The sequence below is a fragment of the Nyctibius grandis genome, chromosome 8, assembly GCF_013368605.1.
Source record: "Nyctibius grandis isolate bNycGra1 chromosome 8, bNycGra1.pri, whole genome shotgun sequence".
Lineage (NCBI taxonomy): Eukaryota > Metazoa > Chordata > Aves > Nyctibiiformes > Nyctibiidae > Nyctibius > Nyctibius grandis.
Genome location: NC_090665.1, coordinates 18116502 through 18140441, shown reverse-complemented (window position 1 = coordinate 18140441; position 23940 = coordinate 18116502). Strand labels below are relative to the sequence as shown.

The 23940-nt window shown below is 39.2% G+C and overlaps 1 protein-coding gene across 7 annotated transcripts; it reads left to right on the top strand.

Annotated features, from left to right (window-relative positions):
• Positions 1-27: 27 nt before the first annotated feature.
• Positions 28-23940, top strand: MFF (mitochondrial fission factor). 7 transcript variants are annotated; one of them, XM_068406311.1, is made up of 11 exons: positions 34-302; positions 2626-2744; positions 3756-3843; positions 5156-5373; positions 6276-6448; positions 7332-7420; positions 10579-10653; positions 14063-14221; positions 19897-19959; positions 22702-22786; positions 23149-23940. In XM_068406311.1, the coding sequence occupies exons 4-11, from the start codon at positions 5157-5159 to the stop codon at positions 23278-23280; spliced, it is 993 nt and encodes a 330-aa protein (XP_068262412.1). In that variant the 5' UTR covers positions 34-302; positions 2626-2744; positions 3756-3843; position 5156; the 3' UTR covers positions 23281-23940. The 7 variants fall into 7 exon arrangements, with proteins under 7 accessions (XP_068262415.1, XP_068262416.1, XP_068262412.1 ...); XM_068406312.1 differs by lacking the exon at positions 2626-2744; XM_068406310.1 differs by lacking the exons at positions 2626-2744; positions 3756-3843 and having other exon boundaries at positions 36-302.

Here is a 23940-nt window from a genome sequence, read left to right as displayed (position 1 = left end):
CTAAGAATGGGTGCCCTCCGGCTCCCTCTCACGTGAGGCGCCAGCCGGAGCCGCTTCCGCCCTCTTTTGGTCACATGACGCGCGGTCCCCAGCAGCCCCTACGGGAGCCGATGGGGACAAGCAGGCCGGCTTTTGCGTCTTACCTGAGGCGTGTGCTGAGGGCGCGCCGCGCCGCTTAACGCCTGCCCTCGCCCGTAGGAGGCAGCGCGAAGGTCCGGAGCGCGGCAGGAGCGGCCTGGCCGGGGCAGGCAGGGCAGGGCAGGGCAGGGCAGGGGCTCGCCGGCCGCCTTCCGCCGCTCTGGGTGAGTACAGGCTGCCGGGGCCTGGCGGCAGCGTCTCCCGGTTGTCCCGAGGGGGCTCAGCCTGGCCGAGAGGCGCCCCCGCCTGCGGGGCGCGAGCCTGTCCCCCACCCGCCCTCACAGCCGTCTGTCCCCCCGGCCCGAGCCCCCCCCCCCCCCCTCAGCCTGCGTCCCTCTCAGCCTGCGTCCCCCTCAGCCTGTGTCATGTGTCCCCTCAGCCCTCTTCCCCCCCCGCCGCGGCCCCGGTGGTGCAGGGCCCCCTCCTCCTGCCCCAGCCCAGCTCTTCGCCCCCCGCCTCCCCGCTTGCCTCGGCTCGCCGCTGCCTCTCCCCCTCTCCCCCCGCGCCCAACCTCGGGGCACCCCGTGGGCTCCCCGGGCGCTTCTGCCCGTGGCCCTGTCGGTGGCCGCCCCTTCCCTCCGGTGTCGGTGTCGCTGCCTGACACCGGCGCTGCCCGGCCCCGCACGCCCGGTGCTCCCGGCGTCCCCAGCTCCGCGCTCCCAACGCGCTACTGGGAACGTTTCAGGAGCGGGACCAGCGCCGCTTGCAGCCACCTGCCGCAGCTGGAGGCTGGCGGCTGCCCTGGGCGCGTTTTGGGGACTGAGGGGACACTCGGGGTGCTCGTAAGTGCCCAGGGAGGGCTGGAGCACGCCAGGGGCTCCTGTGTCCCCTCCTGAGCGCCCGAGGCCCCTTTTACCTTCTGACATGAGCTGGCAGGGTCTGTTGTCGAATGCTGTCACAACACGATGGATATTTGGGTGTTTCAGAGAAATGGTGGTCAGATTGTCAATTTTTTTCCTCCTAACTTTTCCAGTATTTTTTCTATTTAAAAAAAACCCAAAACAAAACAAACAAACAAACAAAAAAACCCCAAAAAAACAAAAACAACAAAACCCACCAAAAAGGTCTTTGGCATTAAAACCTCTGTCTGGAGTAAAACAAACTTGAAAGAAGGCAGCCTGAACTGTTTTGTGATCCCACAGCCTTGTTTATGTCTAATAGATTTTTTTTTCATGTCGTCCTTGTGCTAAGGAGAGGAGGTAATGTATTTTAAAAGTTCAACACATGTAACTGTACCATGCAGCACAGCTTTCAGCATTTAGCCTACACCTGTCTCTCCTTACCCTCAAATTGTTCCATTATTGCTTTGTTATTTCGTAGCCTCTGATCCTGAATGCCTCCGTGATGTATGTTCTGACAGGTTTTAGGGTCCCATAATAGGGTCCTTTGGATCCTATAACACATGCCCTTAACTTTGCTTTAAGTCCTCCTTTTCCCCTTCTACTTATCAAAGGATATCTCGACACTTGCCAAAAGAGCACTTTGTAGGTTATGTGCACTTGAGCAGACTAGCTGTAAAGTAGCCACATCAGGAACAAACAGTAATGTAGCTGGAGAAGTTACAATTAGTTCAGTGTAGGCTGTAAAACCTGCTCTGATCCGAGTGCTGGCACAGCTATACTCTTACCAGTACTCATCTTGTATCTCTCAGGTTAACTCCGACACCCACGCTGTGCATAACGTTCGCAGTTGCAGCACAGATATGGCCAATGTCTGATCATTGCCAGAACGCTGACAAAAAGCCATCCTTTGGATTTATATGCATTGCTTTATCCCCGTCTCTTCTGTTAACATTCCTGTTCAGGAGAGGTGGGAAGGAGGTACCCTATGTCTTTCTGAACACATAATTCACCTTATATAACTTCTCTTGCTCTATCTCTTCCCTTACCCTCCTCCAGATTTTCTCTTTCCTTTCTCTTTTGTTAAATACCATTGATGCTTATTTCTGCTTCAGCTGCTCTCTGTCCTTTATTTATCCTGTATTTGTGATTGTATTTTTATTGTCTCATCACTCTCAGACTTCTTTTCTATTCTCATGCCTCTTTAGAGCTACTTAGTTCTGTAAATATCAATTTTAAAATCCTCCTCCTCCCTGATTTATTATTAATGTCTGATGTAAAATGCTTTGTGTAACGAGAACATGACAGAAAACGTAACTTTGATTTCTGTTCTCTTTAAGTAGTTGGGGGTTCTGTTAACAAGATCTGTTTAAATATTTTAAGTTTTCTGTTGCTGAAATCTCACTGTTTCTTGTTTCGCTGTTCTCTTGTATAAAGGGGTAAAAATTGAAATCACTTTGACAGAAAATACAGTTCTCAGTGATGCAAAGTAGATGAGAAGTAGGCAAAAGTAGAAAGATATTGAGGTATTGTATCTATAGGTCCTTGGCAAGTACAGCTAAACTCACACGGTGATATTTAGTTTATAAATAGTTTATAAAGCGACTGTTCTAATGCTGTCCTTTTTTGTGTATGTTTTACCTTACAGCTGGAAGGCAGTTGTCATGCAGACTTACGTACACAAGCAATGCCAAACTTCAGGGAAGCTGTGGTATAAACACTGCTAGAGTGTAGCGATACTTGATTGCAAAAATTAGAGCCGTACAGGTATTTCAAAATGAGAAAGTGAACAAGCAGTGAAACACCTTTTGTCAAGTTTTGTGAGCAATAACTATTCTTTAAGCTGATGCCAATAGCTATTCTGGGTACTTTAAGTGCTTCTTAAAATACGGTCTCTTTATTGACATTATGATTTTTACTCCTATCGATTTGGAAATGCTTTACTGATCATAGACCATGTGTTGAAATGAAAAGCACCTTTTGGGATGTGGAAATGTCAGAAGAGTGTGTACTTTGTTCATGTCACTCGCTGATATAGCCAATGTCTTGCAAGAGGGACAAATCTAGCTTGCAAGACCAAAGGGCGGGGACAAAAAAATCCTAAAGTGAAATTGTAAGAATATTGAAGTGACAGAGCTGCTTAAGCACCTCTTGAGCTCCTATAAAATGTTTATTTCTAATTAAATGGGTTGTTCCAGTTCCTTTCACTTGATACATACAAACAGTAAGAATTAATACAGGTAGATTAAATCTGCATCACTTCAGGTATTTCTTTATAATTTTTTTTTTAAGTTTACATAGAAGAGTGACCTTCTTGCCTTCTCCCTGACCCCCAGTTCTCCTAGTGTGCTGCAGTGAGACTTTCAGATGAATGAGATTCTTTCATTTGATCTATGGTGATAGGAAGTCCTGAAAATAACACTGAGGATCCCAGGATGGATTGCCAAGTGGATCACATCTTGAATATGCTAAATGTGTGCATTTAATATAGGGTTACACAATCCAGATCCTTCTGTGTGTTTCTTTCTATTGTCTGAAGGTTACTATTGGTTTGAGGTTTTATTGATAGATATGGAAAGTATTGTTTCTGTGTGACGGTGGGAGGAATGGCTGGTGGTCCGTCTCGCCTGCCACGTAGATGATCTGCACTGAGGCGTTTTGTTCGCAAAGTTCTGCATGTTCAGCTTATGAAAGCACACACACAGCAACAGCCTTGCTGCCAAAAATAGTAAAAGAATGTAGTTGCAATTACAGTGACCAAACCTGCCCTTTTGCCAGGTTTACATTTAGGGGATTACTTCAAGCAATACCACTAAAGGATTTCTTGCTAGAGTGAGCCATGTTTCCCATAGGTGGATTTGCCAAGGTAACTATATTTACATATTGTGTGTGTACATATATGTAGAGAAATACATATTTCTCTCAATCCTAACCCTAAAAATAACCGTTATCTCAGTCTGAGCTGTTGACAAGGCCCCCCAGACACTGTCTGGATGAAAGGTTTCTCACAACAGAGTATTCCTTGCAGCTCACAGGTCCCTCTGTGAGCCCCTTTCCAGCCCCACTCTAACTGCAGCTCCAGGATGTCTCTCTCTTAACCGAGCCCATAACCACAATCTCTGTCTGAGTCATCAACAAGGTCCACCAGCCACTGCCCAGGTGAACAACTTCTCTCAGCCACCCGAGTTCCCTTTCCAGCCCACAGTTTCCATCAGCAGCCCCTTTCCAGCCCACTTTCCAAGTGCAGCTCTAGGATTACTTTTTCTCTCAGCCTTAAACCTAACCTCAAAAAACCCAGTTATCTTGGTCTTTATCTTCGATACTGCTCCCAGCAATTGCCATATTAGTAAGTTTCTCACAGCCCAGTTTCTAGGAAATTCCCCCACTGCTTCATATGAAATTCCCTCCCCTTTTCTAGGAAAATGTACATATAAAGTGTTGGCAAACCCTTTTAAGTGTAAATAAAGTCTTGTTCTCTCTCTGCCCATCTTGTGCTAATGTAAGGTTTTCATTTACAGAAAAATTCGGAAGCGAGAAGTTTACAGAATTGCGTGTGTTTGTGAATGGATTATGAATATGCTAGGTTTTTGAGCTGATGTGACAGGCTGTTGATAAGGAACTTTGTCCTTGTAAGATGGAGTGAGATCTGAGCAACTGACAGTGAGCAGAAGGCTGCTGCCCAAGCCAAGCCTTTTGTTTTGTTCCCCTATTTCAACATGCATTTTTTTAAGACTTCATCAGTTTTCCCAAATACCAGTACACTAGACCTGTGTAAATACAGATCAATATTTCAGATTTCTTACCAATCCTGAATAGATTTCCTATCGATCCTACCAACGTTTTTTTTGGTTTGTTGGGTTTTCTGCCAGCCAGTGCAGTAATAGTACATTACGTGCAGAATTTCTAGTGTTCTTTGTCACAGCTCAGTTCAAGAACCCTCAGTCCAGCTTTTGAGCATTGCCTACAGCATCACTTTGTTCTTCTGTCATTGCCCTCAACTCTCAGCCCCATGTGACTACACTTCCTATGAATTTTGTGGTATAATTTGTTTCTCTAAATAAGTCTGTTTGGTTAGGATCATCTAACGCTTGCCTAGTAATCAGAACAAAGAGTTTCCTTTACGCACTTTCTGCTGGTTTCCTGTATTGCTATTAGAGCTTTTGATTTTCTTTTGCCAGAATGAGTGGGGCTGCGTTCCCATCTCCAGCTGCCGAGATGGCAGAAATTAATCGCCTTCAGTATGAAATGGAATACACTGAAGGAATCAGTCAGCGCATGAGGGTCCCAGAAAAACTCAAAGTAGCTCCTCAAAATGCTGACCTTGAGAAGGGCATCCAAGAAGGATTTCCAAATACCAGTGTAACCATGCAGGTTCCGGAGCGGATTGTAGTGGCAGGTATGTCTGCATCTCAATAGAACAAAAGTAGGCAAAAATTTAAATTAGTTCCCCAAATTTCTGGATGGACGTAAATATATATTGATATATTTTTAAAAGGAAAAACCTGTAAAATGCTTTCTGATTTTCAAACAGTTATTGCTCATCAACTTTGACTTAGGAAGTTTCTTAAACTCTAAAAATGTTTCATGAATAGTTTTGGTATAACTTGTAGTGGAGACAGTTAATGAATGAATTATGAACAGAAAGTTTAACTGCTGACTTTTCATCTTACTAAACCATTTCTGGAGAAAAAGAATTTATTGATTTACACCTGATGTTTCTTCATTAACTATAAGCTAAAGTAGCTATAACAAGTTTTGGGGATGTACTATGTATTAGCCATGCAATATGTGTTTGATTATAATCAGAATGCTAATTACGTTAAGAATCTGTCTATTATTGGGTGGACTCTGTCAATACTTCTTTAGTATTTACGGTCATGGGCTTTACAGTAACAGACCTGGAACTGCTGAAGACCTTACAATTTGCAAAATATGGCATGCATATATTTTATGCTTTGAAAAAGTGATATCTTCACATCCCTTGTCACCGTATTTCTAAACAAATACACCTTTAATGGAACTATGTCTTGAGATTAAAAGTGCCCTCACTTGCAGTAACAGTTGATGTTGCTCAGGATCATTGTTCTCTGAGAAACTGCTCAAATAAGCGTCAATTAATGTGGTCTTTATGAGAGCTTTAACTGTGTTTTTTAACATACAAGCCCTGTTAAAGAAAGGTATACTTAGTTATTTGACATAGTCAGGGGAAGTAACTGATGTGATGCTTTTCTGAACTTTAGCGTTAGTCCTCAGGCCTCAGAACAGCTTGCTTTCTATTGACAACTGATGTTCTTGCAGGTAATAGTGAAGACATTCCATTTTCCAGACCACCAGACCTTGAGCTTCTTCAGTCTACTCCATTCAAACCACTGGCATTGAAAACTCCTCCCCGTGTTATTTCTCTTAGTGATCGACCACTAGATTTTTTGGACTTGGAAAAACCTCCACAGCAGACACCTCAAAGTGAAGAGGCTAGTACTTATTTTGCTTTTTTCCTTTGTTGAGAGCATTCCACTAAAGAAAGTGAAATGACCAATGATTTCTCTACTGTGGTGCAGATCTGCTTGGTGCTAACATAAGTTGGGAAAATACAAAAATATTTTTATTAGCACTGTAGTAGTTCTAATTATGACTTTGAAGTTCAATACTTAGCTGGCAGATGGCTAGGGGCTGGCATGCTTAGTAAGCTTACACAGTACTTACAAAAATAAAGTCATAATTAGAACTACTCAAAATACCTTTAACAAAAAAAAAAATCCTTTTGATTAAAGAGAAAGCTGCAAGATTTTTTTTAATTTGCAGGTTATCAGAAAACAAACTGAGATTCTTTTAATGTGTATAGTTAACCTTTGGAATTCATGGCCAGATGATATAACAGCACATAGAATTATTGAGTTTTAACAAAACTCTGAGAACCAGCTTCAAAGAATGGTATACCATTGGCATCCAGGTGAATGATGTGTAATTGACATCTTAAAAAATGAAAAATATTTATGAAGCTTCATATTCTATGGACTCATAAAATACAGTAGAAATACATTTATCTCTGGTGATAGGTAGTAATATTAAACATAATATTGCTTCTTGGATATTCGGAATGCTGTTTGTTCATACTTTTGGCATCAGATCATATGGATAGATAACAACAGGACTGCAGTAAGTTTGGATCTTGGTTTTACACGTACCAGCATCAGATCCTGTCATCGGTTGTTTTCCTCCTAATCACTGTGAAACCTATGGAAATGTGCCTTTGTATCTGAGGGCAGATCTAACCTCCAAATCCCCAATGCAAGTCATTAAGTCTGTCCTGGAATTCCCTGTCTTTTATCTCCCTCTTTCTCCCCTCTTACACAGGTCCGCTCAGTGGGAAGACTGAAGCGAGAACGTTCCATGAGTGAAAACGCCACTCGGCAGAATGGCCAACTGGCCCGAAATGATTCCATGTGAGTAGAGCAACAGGATGCAGGGACACAACTACGGCTTTGTTACCTATTTCCTTTGTTCCTTATCTCCTCGTTATTTGTTTTTTCCAACTAATATTTTGTATGTTGTGGCAAGTACATAATTCTTAATCATATAAGGGTAGCATTTTCTTAATTTCTATGCTTTTTGTTTAGTGAGGTGACTCATTTGTGAAGTATTTTCTTGCAGAGGATGGGTGGGAGTGTTTGTGGGCTCACAGTTGGTTTCACCAGTTATCGTGAATTGTTATTTCAGGAGATTTTTCAGTTTCTGAGCTGGTATAATATTTTTTTCCCCTGAATTTTCAGGGAATTGAGTTCCTTGTGCATCAAAATGTTCCTGGTTCTCTCACTGTTTATATTATGTAACGATTTTCATTCATAGACAAAGGAATATGTGTATAAATATTAGAATATGTCATTTCTAAGTGCCTAAGTTCCCTGTGGTATCAGTCATCCAGTTATGTCCTGTTGGAACAGTCATACTAGCATTTCACTGCAGGAATGGCCTTCACTTGCCTATCTGATAGTTTGCACATGGTGCGTGCTGGAATAGATGGTCTTCATGTGGTGGAAGCTGCTTGTGAAAAAGTTTACCCCTTTGATGTTACCAGCTCTGCTGTGCCAGTCTGTGATGTATTGGACTTAAAGGAAAAACAGATGGTATATGAATTCTTGCGATTTCTTGAAATCACTTTATCCTTGCTCCCCAGGTTAGTTTAGTCTTCCAAAAATCACGGGTTGTGTCTGCCCAGCCAGCCATCTGAGAAACTGGCAAGATCTCTCTGACTGGATGTATCCAGTTGCTGTGAGATTTCTCATGTATGTTTGGACTTCTTGAATCAAAAAATCATAGATCTGTAAAACTCACTTTTATTCTTTGCTGTCACTCAGTAGCTATATATAGAATTACTGGTTTAAAATGGTCTGAATATTGTTTGCTGTCACAGTTTATTAATCTACTACCAGTCCTTCAGAGGCTTAACAATACAATATGAACTTGGAATCCTATAAATTGAAAAAGGATATGATCAATTAACATAAAACTGGTAGCTTGTGTGACTCAGTTTATCATTTACAAAAGCCCGGAAATTATGACACGTCTGGAGATTAGTTTTCCGCTCTTGATGCCCATTCTAGTGCCTGCATGATGTCGGTCAAATAAATCAAACTTCTGATGCCAAGCAGTTTCCATTATGAGTGTCTTTTAGGAAAATTACATAAACCTTACATTGATCCAGGATCTCTTCTCTTTTGTTTGTATGAAAAATAACAGCTAGCTAATATTGCACCTGCTGTATCTGTGCTCCCTGCTGCCTGCGTGGACGAAGCCGTCTTTCTTCCCTGCAGCATTCCACACTTGCCGACATGCAGATAACATATTTCAGTAGAACTCCATTTGTCTCTTGTCCTCTCAAGTACTTGTTTTCTTAACAGAAGTTATGCTGCGCCTAATGTGTAGATCATCTGCTTTGAAATCATTGAGGTTCCTAGAAATGGCTTCTTTTTCTGTCATCGTTGTTTCTTCCGACTCAGTGTGATCAAAAAAAATAAACCACGTTGAACATGCTGTGGCATTCTCAGTGATGCCTAGTCTGGCATTTCTCCCTCATCCAGGTTTTGTCCATCTCCAAGTGGAGAATGTGACTGTGTACCTGCCTAACTCTCAGGAGAATGTTCTGTGAATTCAGATTATGAAAACAGTGTGTTCAGGGTGGAAATTGTATAGCTCACACAAATGCAGGAAAGCCAAGTCTTTTGTACTTGGTGAAAAAGGTATCTCTTGGCTCTTGTTTCCTCACAATTTAGGCCCACAGGACGTATACTGTGAACTGCAAAAAAAATTGCAAGTTTCACGTCAGTAAAACCAAAAGTAGCGATTCTACAAACAAAACTGATAAAGTGGCATTTGGTTTTCACTTTGGTAGCTACTTAGAGAAGCTACCCATGTGGAAGTGTTATTGTATAGCTCAAAATAGGCAATATAAGCAAACAAACCTGCTTGATGTAAATTATGCTACCTCAGGTGGCACTGGGTATCACCTAGCTCATAGACTACTATTTCTATTAAAGGTTCATGGTAAAGGTGATGCATGTCTGCTAAGTTTAGCTTCCTTGTTGATAAATTAGACCGTTTAAGTAGATAAATTCTACTACAGATGTATTCTTTGCACTACAGAAAACATAATTGTATACTTGTTACCTCATTTATATCATGTTGAAATTTCTTTACCATCTAGAAATACTATTTTTTCCAGTGGTACAAAAACACAAGAAAGCAGCTGCTCCTAAAGTTCTTATTTCCAGTGGTAGTATTGGCTGAAAAAAAAAATCTTTGTTCTAATTACTGTAATGATACATTGCTGCTTCATCAAAACTGGCTTGACTTTTAAGTTCATATCATGTCTAAGTAGTTCAATTCTGCAGTAACAAATACTATGGTACTCCAACTTGGCAAAGATCAGCTCTTTATTCCTATGCTTGTGTGAGTGTGGTTCACATCTTCAAATAGGAAAGAAAGTCCACGTTTTACTTCAAATATTTAATTTCTATCCAAAAAATACTTTTTTTAATGCTTGTTTCTCTTACCTCCTTGATTCAACCTTCTGATAGACATGATAGTCTACTTGGATGCCATGATGAGGACCCCATTGAAGAGGCACATGGAGCACTGCCTTCTAAAACCTTTGTGTTCTAAATAGGACTATAATACTCAGGCTTTAATCTGGGACACTGTTGTCCTTGGACAAAATGTTCAGATGTACTGTGCAAAATTCCAGTGCTTGACCTACAAAGTGACAAAATTAAACGTTCTGGAATAGATTGTCAGACTGAAGTGAAAGAATTGTCTGGGCTTCCTATCACAGGGTTCTCTACATGATACAAATAGTTGTTTCTTTTCTGTTGTTTTTCTCTTCTTGTCATCCAGTTGCATGCAAAGACAGTTCTGAGAATTTTTTGGGAGTTGAGCTTCACTAAAGTCAGTAATTCTCAAATGTTTTTAAAAAACCTGAGACTAACAAGTAGGCACCTGCTTCTACAATAACTATCTATCTGCGTAGCAATAATGACAGCTCTCTAAATTACAATCCTTCTATTTATAAGGATGCTTACTTAAGAGATTACAATTATTATTCAAGGTGGCACAGATCAGATACTGTCCCAAGAAATAAAATGCCACGGTTCCAGTCACCTCTTTCGACTAAGGATTGCACGTAAGCCTAAATGTTACCTGGTATATGAAAATCAAGAGTGTGTTTAATTATGTAGCTCTCTGCAATACTAATTTGCTGACTAAGTATCTGTAGTTTAGAATATAAAATTTGAAACAGCTTTTGCTACACTGAATGTGTGGTTTCTAATTTTGCTTCAGGATTTCTCAAACTTTGCCAAATCATTTCCCTGTATAAAGAATATAAGGAAAAATACCTGGCAGCAAAAGGAAAGGGACAGATTCAACTAAGAACTGATTTGTAAAGAAAAACGAAATTTCAAAACAGCTTTGGTTTGTTTGGTTCTTTGTTCTTTGGCTGTTTTTGAATAGCTGGAGAAACAAAGCTTTTTGTTGGCCATTGCCAGCCAATGTTGAATGCAAGGATTCCACTTCTGCATCAGAAGTCAACAAAACACAAAGAGTGCATGGAAAAGGGGACAGTGTTTTTTTTTTTCTTGTCTCCAAGCTTTCCCTTGGAAAAACACATTTCTCTGCAGAGTTCAATTTCACAGTTTGAGAAATTCTGTTCTTCATGCAAGTCGTGGGGAAAAAGGTGATGGTGTGCACGTCTTTAATGAGAATACAGTCTGTCTGTGTGGTTGGATTTAAAGTAACCTTGATTAGTTACATCTGTTTATCTCTCATTTGATATTTCTCTGACTTACAGTTCCGGAAGTATCTGAAATAAACCCTGTGTACATCACAAATGTTTTCAGAAGGTTTAGGGGAGATTACTGCTAAGCTAAAAACTCTGCATATAGTAGAATGTTACTGTGCTCTTCCGTAGTACTTTCTGTAATTCCATGGTGTTTGTTTTGGTTCTAAACTCTGGACTTGACTGGTGTTTGTAACCAGAGAGTGCTGAAATAAGTGGCTGGAGCTGTCTCTAAGAATTATTTTCAGAAATTTGAAACAAAATTATACCTAGATTAAGACCATTTGACTAGAAATGGAGGAGAGAAGGGGGATAGCCACAATGTCTAATGATAAGTAGTCATACTGAATGTTAGAGAATTTTCCTTATGGTAGAGATTTCCCCACCCCCCCACCATATTCCTTAATCCTGACATTTTAAGCCCTTCATAGAATTAGTCTCACTTTCAGATAGAGAGAGAGGTCTCTCTCAAACTATGCACTTTAGAAGGATATTAAAATTAGCCATAACCTTTATGGAGAAAATTTGCTGTAGCTGTACAGCTTAGCTCATATCCAGGAGCAAATAGATTTAAATAATCTCGTAAATAATTAAATCATTTAAGAAACTAAATACTCTCTTAAGTAAGAATTAAATAATATCTTAAAATGAATGAAGTAATCTCTTGAAACTGCCTTTTCTTACAAGCCACATATAAAACAATGAGCATAAAGTAGTCCAGGAACTAGACCATGGGACTCAGAAATATCTAGTTCTGAAGTCTGCCTTGATTTTTCATTATTATATACACTTTCCATTTAATCAGCACATGTAACTTTCTTCTAGAGAATTTTGTGCAGTTTTAGTTGAAGAGTTTTTTTGGCGTTTTTTCAGTATCTACAGAAGAGACTGTATGCAAATAACATTACTGTGGTATTTACAGTAATACCATTCTGTATCACAGGAATTCCACAGTACCTTCTAGTTTGCAATATGTCCAAATACTGTTTGTTACCTTTTTTAAAACTGTCTTTCAGCCTATTCTGTAAATCTCTGAAGTGATGAACAGGAAAAATTACTTTTAATATAAAACATGCAATAAGTTCAAGCCTTCAGCTCTTCCTTTATTTTCCTTAAGCCAGCAAATCCATGAAGGAGTAGAAACTGTAAAATTGTAAATTCACTTTATTGGCAGTATTTCCATACTTGCCCCTGCTTCTTGATATAATATTGGCATTTTCAGTGCAATTCAAGAGTAAAATGTGTGGATGTGACCAGTACCATTGACTGCAAAGCAGAAGTCATCATAAATGTAAAAGAAAGATGGACTCTACAAGTCTTGGAGAATGATAAAATCTGTAAAGACGCAAAGTAGGTGTTTATTGATGTCTCCTCCTTTTTACTTTCTCTTGTCCAAACATACTCTACAGCAGCATGAAAAGATGTTTGCAGTTTAGGTAATAGGTAGTGACCAGTATCAGTCAGCACCAGCCACTGATGGCTTTGCATGTCTCTTGAAGCACAGGGTGGCCGAACTCTTCTGTGGATGAAGTGACATCCATTTAACATGCTTTGAATCTGTCTTTTCAATTGAATTTTCTTTCCTACTCAGTTTTGTGATCTTGGTGCCAGTCAGTCACAGAGCAACTCTATTTAAAATAAGTTTATCCATAGAATTATGTCCTATATAGAGATTATCCAAATAGCAAACCAACTTCCAAGCACTCAGCCACTAATGCTTTGCTTAATTTCTTACAAATGCCAAAAGCGGGAAGATTGGCATTCTAACTCCAAAAACTGTTGGAGCAAAGCAGAAGTGGCAAGTTCAAAGGAAATGTGTTGAATTATGGATGCTAATCTTGGAATAAAAACTATCCCAAGATTTAAAGGGTACAGTCACTCGCACTTTGTTTTTCATTTGTGTTAGTACTTAGAATTAAGTTAACAAGAATTACTTCTTTATTAAAAAAGCATCTCAACTTTAATTAAAATTTCCTGATTTAAAAAAGAAAAAAAAAATCTTGATGTGTGAAGGACAATGTGGATAAAGTCAGGTTCAATGTAAAGAAACATAAGCGAATCAAAGGCAGTTTATCAAGACTATTTTCTGTCACGTAGAGATGAGGTTTGTATAATCCAAATGATCATGTTTGAATTTCAATCCTGTGTATTTTAAATATTATTTTTGCACCATAGTCAGAAACTCAGATCATGTAATTTGTTGTCACTGGGCTATGAATTCTGTGGGTTTTTTTGAATTTCTTGCAGTTGCCTTTAAACTTTGTTCATGTGCAAATCAAAATACTATCTTGATCTTTAGTCACACCTTGAAGAAAACTTTTTGTTGAAGAGGCTCTGTCTGAGATTCTCCTTATTGAAAAAGGCTTGTATTTTGAAAAGAGATTATGGGTAGGATTTCTTTTAAATGCCAATGCTTGTAAAAACACTTTTCTCATTGATGTCGGTGAGGACCTGAATACTGACTTCAACAGGTACGGATTTAGCTGGACAAGGACTTTCTAAAACTAACTTGTATAACAGATCAAAACTGTGGCCTTGTATTATTGCTTGTGGTTGTTTCTGAAGATCATATATAAATGTAGCTCATGATCCCTATGCTACTAGAATTTGGGAGTGTTACCTTATAGTGGTGGGAGAAGGGTAAACCAAAAGCAAGCAATAAGCATTTTGAAATGGGGTCTATCTGAAAAGGTTTTTTTAATTTAAAATCTGACTATAGTATTTCTCTCTTCATTTACTGTGCTTGTACGAACAGTGTGACACCATCACTGCAACAGGCTCGTGTCTGTCCTCCCAATATGTTACCTGAAGATGGAACTAATCTTTACTCTGCTCGTGGCATTTTGTCGTTTATCCAGTCTTCCACTCGTAGGGCTTACCAGCAGGTCTTGGATGTGCTGGATGAAAACTGCAGGTGATTGGTTGTCACTGATTCTGCCAGCTTTTGCTGCTTTTTTTTTTCTTTTCTCCTTTTTAGTGGAGTTTGGTTTCTGTTTACAAAATAATGAGATGAAATTATTTGCTTTTGCTTTCCTTTGCTTTCACTATTCATAAGCAATTTAATTGTCCAAAATTCACATTTCGAAATGCTTCTGTTTCAGTTAAATATAGCATTGTTTTGATTTCCTTCCAAATAAAAATCAAAATAGGAACTGTTAGCCTATGACTGCAAGGGATTTTGCTGTTCCCAGATTGTCACTGTTTTCTGCAATTAATACTTGATCCTGAGCATGCAAATTTATTAGCCTTGTCTTCTGCTTTTCTGTTGGTGAGCAATGGTGCAAATCAATAAGATTGGGTTGATGTTGTCGTAAAGGATTAAAACAAATGTACAGAAACAGAGTAGAATATTATGCAAGGCATTGTAACACTGCTTTTGATAATGTGTCAAAATTTTAGGCTGTTTCAGTTTGTATTGGGAATAGTTATCTCTGGTTGATACAAGAGTGATGGCGACCACTTCGCTGGATGCTGAGAGCAAGAAAGGCAATGTATACTGAGAAGCTGTTGCTCCTCTGATTAATGCTGTCTCTGTTTTTATGGATAAGCTGATACTTTGAGAGGTAATGAGCCAAAACAAGCCTCATGGCAATCACTGCATAGTAGTTCCATTCTCTTCAGTGGAGTTTTGCCCACTTGTTGTGTCCTTGGACTGTTTCGATTTGGCACTTCTAAGCGTTACAAGAATGGCATGTTTAACACTATAGAAACATTTATAAAGACTAATAATGGCAAGGTTAATTTACCAAAAGCAATTTTCATTTCAATAGTATTCTAGCACAGAGGTTCAGGTAAAAATTGCACACAGTTCGTCTCTAGTGTAGGGCTAGCCGAGACCTCTAGGGCTTGTCAAGAGGTTGAATTAGAGGAGATAACTGGCAAGAGCGTTGGGAGGAACTGCTCGTTCCTCCTGCAGCCATTCCGTGTGGCCTGTGCTAGGAAGTTGTGTGAAATTTGCCATCTGCCACTGGTTGCTAATATCCCAGCAGCACTCTTATTATTTTGTAGTGTGAAGTTAAATTATTTGCTTTCTAGTTGTTTTGGTAATAAAACGTGACTCTCAAGCCAATCTTATTGTGAATGTCTGTGTGTTCGCAGTCACTTTCCAAACTGGTACCTCCTGTAGCTCACCATGTTTGTGGACCTGACAGTATATAAATGCACATATTAACATTCCTGATTCGTATAGAACTCCAGTCTTGCTGGCCTTTATGTTCTTAAACTGGGACTTAAAAACCCAACCAAAAAAAACCAAAAAGAAATTAGCTGCATAGTTCCCCTTGAAATTCTGCAAGTTGGGTGCTTAACCCTGACTTAATCCTATGAAATTTCAAGCTGTAGCTGTTAAAACTTTGATGCCTGTCAACAGCTGGACAGCAATACCTTTTTTCCCTTGTCAATATTAAAAATTAGATGGAATTACAAGTTTGTTTTGTTTTACAAAATTAAAGCCCCCAGATAAGGAGGAATTCTACTGCCTGTGAATAATAGCACTTATGGATACTGTGCCAAGAATCTTTGTTAAAATATAGACTGAAATTCTAGTCCTTTCCCCAGTCTGCAGTAGAGCTAACAGGTTTTATTCCTGGCTTCCATTAGTCATGTTCTTGCCCATGTTTTCTTGGGTTCTGGAAAACATACACATATGCATATGTACACTTGCAACTTACTTCAATTATCAGAAAATTTCTAGGGTTATGAATACTTCAAAAGCTGTATTACTCTTCCTGGTTTGGGTTAATTTTTGAGATGTTCTTACTAACCTTCCTAGAAGAAATGGGAACCCCATTCTAGTCACCTTTGAACAAGTAGGTGCCAAAATAATGAACTTCTCAATAAGGTGAAAGTGTATTCTTTGTGGCTGGGTGTTTAGATACCCACCATTACTCTACAGCTGGCGTAGGAATGTGAAATTTGGATGATCCACTTGCATGGTTGCAAAATATTGTTCATTTTAAATTGCTCCGAACCTTCACTCTGTTCTTTTGGTCTGTGTAATGTGCTTTCTATCTCAAAACCTTATCTATTTCAGCATTTTATGCTTAATACTAGAAGAGATCTTTTAAAATGAACAAGATCTGACTATGTGTTACTTACTGGAAATATCTTTAACGTGTTTCATGGCTTGCTTTTTTTTTTCCCAAAGTATTTTCCAATCTACTAAAACCGCTAACGGTAGGTGCTGATTGTACTGCTGCAGATAATGAATTATGCCTCATTTAGCCCACACTGCTTGCATAATAGGTTATTTAAATGGGCAACAATTTAATGATCACTGTTTACACTGTTTACTCTTGCATTTCCTTCAGCTTGGACAAGGACAATAGGTCAGTTTTGTTTTCCAGTTCTAAGTGTTTTTCTGTTTCTATTTCTGTCGAACGACTGTAGGGCCTATACCTAGTGTCTTTTATGCTCTAGGCAACAAAAAAACAAACAACAAAAAAAAACCCTGCATGTAAGGAGATTTTAGTGATGTCTTAAATGCAGGAAAAAAAGGCAATTTCATATCTGAATAGAGTTGTGTTGAAATCTGTACTTTATCTGACCTGTTCTTCATGTCTTGGGTCAATACCTTTTTATTTCAGAGAAAAAAGTATGGAAATTTATTACTAATTCCTTTCTTCAGGATAGCCCTTTCTAAAAAGCCACTGCCCTTCTTAAATGCCAAAGTTCACCCACATAATCTTATCATGAGGTGTTATGAGATCACTTTTTATATTGAGCAAGTTAATGATATTTTTCATGGTAGGAATAAAAGGGGATGTGAGTTAAGACCATCGAAGAGGGCTACACATGACTTTGGATTGGGGTAATATAGTTCAGAAGAAAATGAAATGGGTCTGCAAATGTGAAGGAGTCTGGGAAAAACAGTAGCTTATCGCTTCATTGAAGTAACTGCTTATAGCACCGAGACAAGCAAGGAGAGTGGTTTCATCCAGTCACTGCTTCTTCAATGCACCAATCCTTTCTGTCCGTTAGAAGATGAGCTTCTTGCCCAGTTCAAGTCCAGAACATGCCCATTCTTATGGCCTTTCTGAGATTTCCAGAGGTGTTTCAAAGTGCAGTGAGAGGTGAACATAGCTCCTGCCTCTGCTGAACAAAGAGAATATGCTGGCCTCAGTCCCCTGTGCGCATGCACAGAAACGATGGAAGTTGTACCCAGGTACCTGGATAGTCCACACCTTGTTTTCCTCCCAGACCATGTGCTTATGATTGCATCATACCTGTGGTATTTCCATTGCATGCTCCGCTCTAAGCAGCGGAAGACAGACCAGATTCATTTGGTCATTGCCTTATTGCCTGTTTCCCCCCTGTTATTAAATTGTATTACTGTGCATTCCCATCATGTTTCAGGCTGCCGCTGTATTTGCAGTGAAATAGTTAAGCGTTCAGTATACGTGGCCTCGGACTTATGGCTTCTTCTGATCATGTCTTAATGTTTAGGATGGAATTGACAGAGGTAGCCAGAAAATTCGAAGTTTTAATGTCCTCTTACTCTGTTTTTTAAAGAAGGCCATGTATTTAATAGCTTGACTATATTATACTTGTGCATTCTGTATTTACCAAAAAACTTGATGCTGATTTTGGGTAAGGTGATCCCAGTTATGAGGACGCTGTGATCCATATAATGAATTTTTTTTGTTCGTATATAAAACCAAGCAAGTAAAAAGTGTGGGAGAGGCAGGGGAATATTCTGGTGATCCTTTTGGGTCCACCTGTAAAGAAATAAAATGTGAACTGCAAAGAAAAGGAAGATACCACGTGCAGCTTCTTAACAGCCTTGGCTGTGTTGGGAAGTGGGATTAAAGATTTGTCTTTAGATTAAGTTGCTGATGTGCACAGATCCCGGAGTGCTCTAGTTTTGTTCCTTGCTGTAGCCCTCAGCTACCTCCAAGCCTGTGGCTTTCCTTGGGAAGAGTAGTATGGATTAGTTAGTATTGATTAGTTCTACAACATCTGTAAAACTTCAAAGTTGCCACAAAATACCACAGAGGCCAAGAGTTTAGAGTGCATTTAAGACCTGTTGTTCTCATTACACAAAACCCAAGTGGTGTTGTCCTGTGTCAGATGGCGTGGGAAATGGCTGCTGGATACCGTCAAGCTGGCATTCACGTATCTGCCAGTTAATCACAGGTGACTTAACGTTTGCAGAGAAATTCTGCGACCTGTGCCAAAGCTGCTGTTTGCTGAATTTCTTATGCTTTCTCAAAGTAGTTCTAGCATCTGTCAGACAAGACTTTAGACTACCTGAATTATTTTTCTGATTAAAAAATAGGAATACCTTTTTTGATAACTTTCTGCAAGACCTCATGCATTTAAATAAGAATATCTTTTATTGTATGTACTGGAAATGGGGGTTTCTGTTTTGTAAAGCACATCATGCTGGCTTCTCTTGTGTGCTAGATGGAAAAACACTGTGGTATGCACTTATGGTGCTGATTAGAGTAGGGCCTAGTCCCAGTGAGTATTGTACTGGGTAGCGGAGTTTGCTAAGGCTTCTAGATCCTGATCCTTTTAAATTTAAAGTAGAGGTTGTGATATTTTTTTGCATGGTTCTTGCTCGTTTCCAGGCCAGGCCATAGTGTTCTCCCAGCCAGCCACCTCAGCACCAACCCTCTGCCTCCTACATGTACCTGCTGTAAAGATCTTCATACCTAGATTCTCTCTGTCTTTAATTTTATAGCCTGGAGTATACATGGGTTAAATGCATGGTACAAGTACCTGCTGTTGGCGTTGGGAAAATGGAAGAAATTAAAAAAAATATTTCAGGCTCTTGAACAGTTTGTTACACATCATAGATGTGGAACACTAATGCCTTATTACCAGAGGTACTGAAAATAGTACCAGCCTTGGCAGAAGGTACTGTTGGTATTCACATCTTCTGTAAAGTGGGGCACAGTAACTTCTTATTGCGAAGTTAATGTATATTATATAGTTGCAGCAACTTAAAAAGCTCTACCTTTTCTTCCTCTCTGCCTAGAAAGAAAAGAAATTGAAAGAGCAACACTTATACGGATGTTCATACCATCTACTGGAAGCTTTTAGTCACTTCTACCTCTTGAGACAATACAGTCCTTAGGCAACTAGCCCAGGTTTTCTGAATTACATTTAGCATAGATGAATAAAGAAAAGGCAAATCTCCCCTTTCCCTAGAGGGAGGAAAGAATGATTACAAAGGCCGTTATAACTATGTGTAGATACTTTTCTTTTTTTTCCATTGTTGTTGGGTGGCACTTTGTTTTTTTGGGGGGGAGTTTTTGTTTAAAACTGAAGTTTCCCATGGTTATTTTATAAGGTTGATAACCTATGCCCAAATCTCTATTCCAACAGTTTGTCTTCCATAAGTGAAGCTATATCATCAAAAATTTGCCTACATGTCTTAGTTGCATAAACATTCAGTGTTGATTAAATTTGAATAAGAGAAATATGAAAGTGCAATTTACAACAAAATAAATAGATATTGTATTGAAACATTATACAATATGAGTGGAAGTATTTTGATGTTCCTCTGTTCTGTGTGTTTTACCTCTTACCTCTGTTGTTTCCTGTTTCTGTCTTGTCCTTTCTATCTACAAAACCCTGCCATAGGCCAGTGTTACGTGGTGGGTCAGCTGCTACCACTTCCTCTAACCCTCATCATGACAACACCAGGTAAACAGTATTTTTTTGTTAGTCATGATCCACTAATTTAGATTCTGAAAGTCAGACTTCTGTTTCCCTATTTCAAGTGTCCTTACTTTAAAACACAATGCTCATTTCTATCCTCCCTCTCAACTCTTGAGCTATTTCAGGCCTTTATTCCTCACCCATTCAAGTCACCTGCAAAGACCTCACTTGTCTAGTAGATACAACGTGCTGCAGAGTTCTGGCTCAAAGTAAGGTGTGAGGGGAGTCTCTTACATTACATTAGCAGTATACTTCAAGTATTTTCTGTTTAGTAGGGAATTTCATATTTTATTGCTAGAAAATTTGGCCCTGCATCACCTTATTTTTTCCAGGTGTTCTCAGTAACATGCCTGTGATTGTTAGTTGTAGCTAGATGCCTTTTCACTGCCATTATCTTGGCAGATTGACATCTTTTCAGGGGAACTGGATAGAAGATTGACATGTAATCTGATGGGGGCAGGATGAAGGAAAAGAAATAGTCCTTTCCGTATCTGTTGTTCTCATTACACTTCTGTGTTTTCATCGAAATGGAGATTACGTTTGTGCTTAAGTAGACACTGGATTCAAGCAGGTGATTCTTCTCTAACTCAGGAATTCAGGGTTTTGTAACAGTCCAAAAGATTATCTCAAAGGATTTCTTGCTGGTAACACTCTGGATTTAATACCTGGAATGGTTTGGAAGTTGGTAGAGCAGCAGTGATATACTGTGACTTTCTATTAAATTTATGTGACCTGGGAAGGAGGTGTGCCCATCTGAATGAAATGATGAGCCTCTCTGCTTTTCCCAAGAGATGGTGAGGGACAACTATGCTGTGGATCTGGTGGGATTCTCCAATTTTTTCACCATCTACAACAAATAAAAAAAGGCTACAAAAATACCCTTCTCAGAAATCTCTTTGCTTTCAAAGGATCTGTAGTAGTAAAGAAGACTTGTTTTATTTTTTGTGTGTGCGCAAAGCTTCAGACTTCTTTTAACAGTAGAAATGTTGAAATTGTTTTATAATTACCTTCAGTTTATTTTAAAATAACTTTGCTGAGTTAGCAATGTGAGCTTCACAGCACTGAGGAAATTAAAAAACAAAACCAACAGTTTCAATCTTTTTAATATTGCCCAAACTGAAAGAACTACAAGTAGTAAATAGCATAAATTATAGTTAAGTGAATGTTTGACGTCTCCTTAGAATAAAAAATTAATAATGGCCTTAATGAGAAAATCTTTTTCTAACAAAAGGAGTTGGAAAGGAGTTGCCAAAACTTTTTTTTGTCCCATACTGTGTTTTTAAAACAGCTATGACTCTCTTGATAGACAATTGCTTATTTGACTATTCCCTTACTAAAAGTTGTTTTTATCCTGATCTCACCTGGAAAAGGTTTCCCTCTCCCTGTATACCTTTCAACCCAAAAAAACACAGATCAAAATGTAATTAACTTCCTATCTTTTATACGGTGTTGCTCAAGGATCTCATTGTTATCTAAGTCCAGACTAATGCAACTCATCTATAAACAGCAATTCTTATTTAGAAAACACTGTATTAATGAACAGTGATACGGGGAAACTTTTGACAAGTTGTCTGGTGGAGGGGGGGGAATCTTGCCTGAGCTGAGGGCACTCTGTGGAAGTTTGCTGAAAGCAATGAAAGAACATGCAGTGCAAAAGTAGTGTCTGCACTTCAGTGCGTTCTGCAAGCTTCAGGAATTCTACTTGTATTCACGTTAGTTGCAGTTGACCATTAACTGTCATTAAATGCTAAACATTCTTCTAAGTGTATTTTCTTGTGAATTTGGTAGCTCTGACATTTATTGTGTTCAATTTCCTAAGATGTTTGCAGCAGTTGTTCATATGTTCTAATGAGAAAGCAAGTCAAGGGGAACTTAATAGTGGAAACAGGTTTTAAGATGGAAAGTGAGAAACGCAGTGGTAGGTGCAGCATCAGGAATGACTTTTACCTGTTAGTTGTTGGAAAAGAATCTGGTTAAAAGGTAGCATTTGGATGATCAAAACACGTACTTCATGTACACTTTCTGCTGCTTCCCAGCTGATAATGCATGTGCTGTATTTAATTAACTTGCCCTGGAGTTACAATAATGCTTTCTCTGAATTCCTACATTAAGAAAACCGAGAGGTGCTCTGGGAGCAAACTTTTTAACGCATGCAAAGTTCAGGAAGCAGTGACTCCACACGACTGTTATTTGCAAGGTTCTCTGTCTTTGCCCGAAATAGTAAGATTAATGTGACTGAGATCATTAATCTCAGTAGGTGTCCACTTGGTGTTCACTGGGGATATTTAAGTAGGTACCGAGCATAAGACACCCAATTCTTTCCGCGTCTTCATTTGTTTATTTCTAATCTGTTGCAGGTCTCTTGCAACTTTGGTGTTTTAGCTCACGCAATTTTCAGGTTTCATTAATCAGTTAAATAACTAGAACCAGTCTTTGAGAGCCCAAGTGATGGTAAGAAGTCTGTCTGCATGGAGAATCTTCAAAAATATTTAAATGTGGAGAGCAATAAACCCAGATTCAGTCAAGCACTTACCCACTTCCTATGTGTTTGTGCTTTATTCAGTTAGGGTCCTATGGAAATAGACAACTCTGTAAAAGCTGGAGAAAAAGTTTTATAACTAATCTCTGTCACCACCAAAAAATACATCTACTAGAATGTTGATAAAATATGGTACTTGCTAATCTTTGTATGGATGAGACAGCTAAGCTATCTCCCTTATTTGATAGATATGGTCTTTCCAACTTGGATACTACGCTTGAGGGAACACCAGATGACATGACAGTTGTAGATGCTGCTTCCTTAAGACAACAGGTATGTAAAGCATAGTAGTTGATAATATTAAGAAAAAGTTGTAGCAGTAAAACGGGGGAGCAGGTTTTCTGTATGGCTGCAAAGGTATCCATAGCAGATATGGTGAGGGGTCCTCTCTGTACTCCTGCTGGAGTGCCCTCCTGTATCCTGTGTTCTCTGGGAAGCTGGAGAGTCCAACTCCATTTCTGTTGCTACTTATTAGGGACAGTGAGATCTGATCGCTAGCAATCAAAGATAGAAAGTCAAATTATCAAGTGCTTAAAATCCATCTGTCTGACATACTAATTTGCATGGCTATTCAGAAGCTTCTAGAAAGTCTGGCAACTTTTAATGAAGTATTAAAAGCCTTTATTTATTTTTAGATAATCAAAGTTAATCACCGTCTACAACTTCTGGAAGAAGAAAACAAAGAACGTGCTAAAAGGGAAATGATCATGTATTCAATTACTGTAGCTTTCTGGCTACTCAATAGCTGGCTTTGGTTTCGGCGCTAGACACAGCTCTCAGAAAGATTTAATAGTTCAAAATACAATTTGCAAAATTCTTTGTTTCTGTTTCTGAATTGTATGCTGTTTTATAATTCATACACTGGAAACTTCCACCACAGATACAGGCTATAGAACTGCAGCGTTAAAGGGACACCTTGTTGTTCAGTTATAATGTATTTAATAGATTTGCATTGCAAATACTTGTCTCCTTTGCATGCTTCAATGTAAATATGGATCAGCCGATATGAAGTTTGCTTCATGCAATGTAAGGACAGTGATCTACAGAAATAACCACTGGATGTTTTGTTGTGGTGGGAAGGGAACAAATGGAATGGGTTTGGAGAAAATATAAAAACAAAGGAATAAAAAGTAGTTTTTATTGTTCTGTTGTTAGATGCAATTAAACATGATTGCACTAGTTTTCCTGTAGTCTAAGTAGTTTGAGGTGTGCCATATTCAAGGAGTGAGTCCTGTTCCATGAGTATGTTCCTTGTTTAAGCACCTGTTCAGGTCAATAAATAAAAGGCATTCTTTGCTAACATGCAGATTGTCCAGAGGTGCGTAATATGTATTTTTTTTAGCTTTAACTTTGCAGATGTTTTTCTATAAAATACATTTTTAAGCAAGTCAACCTGTGAGTGATCAAAAGATTATGGAGTACAAGAT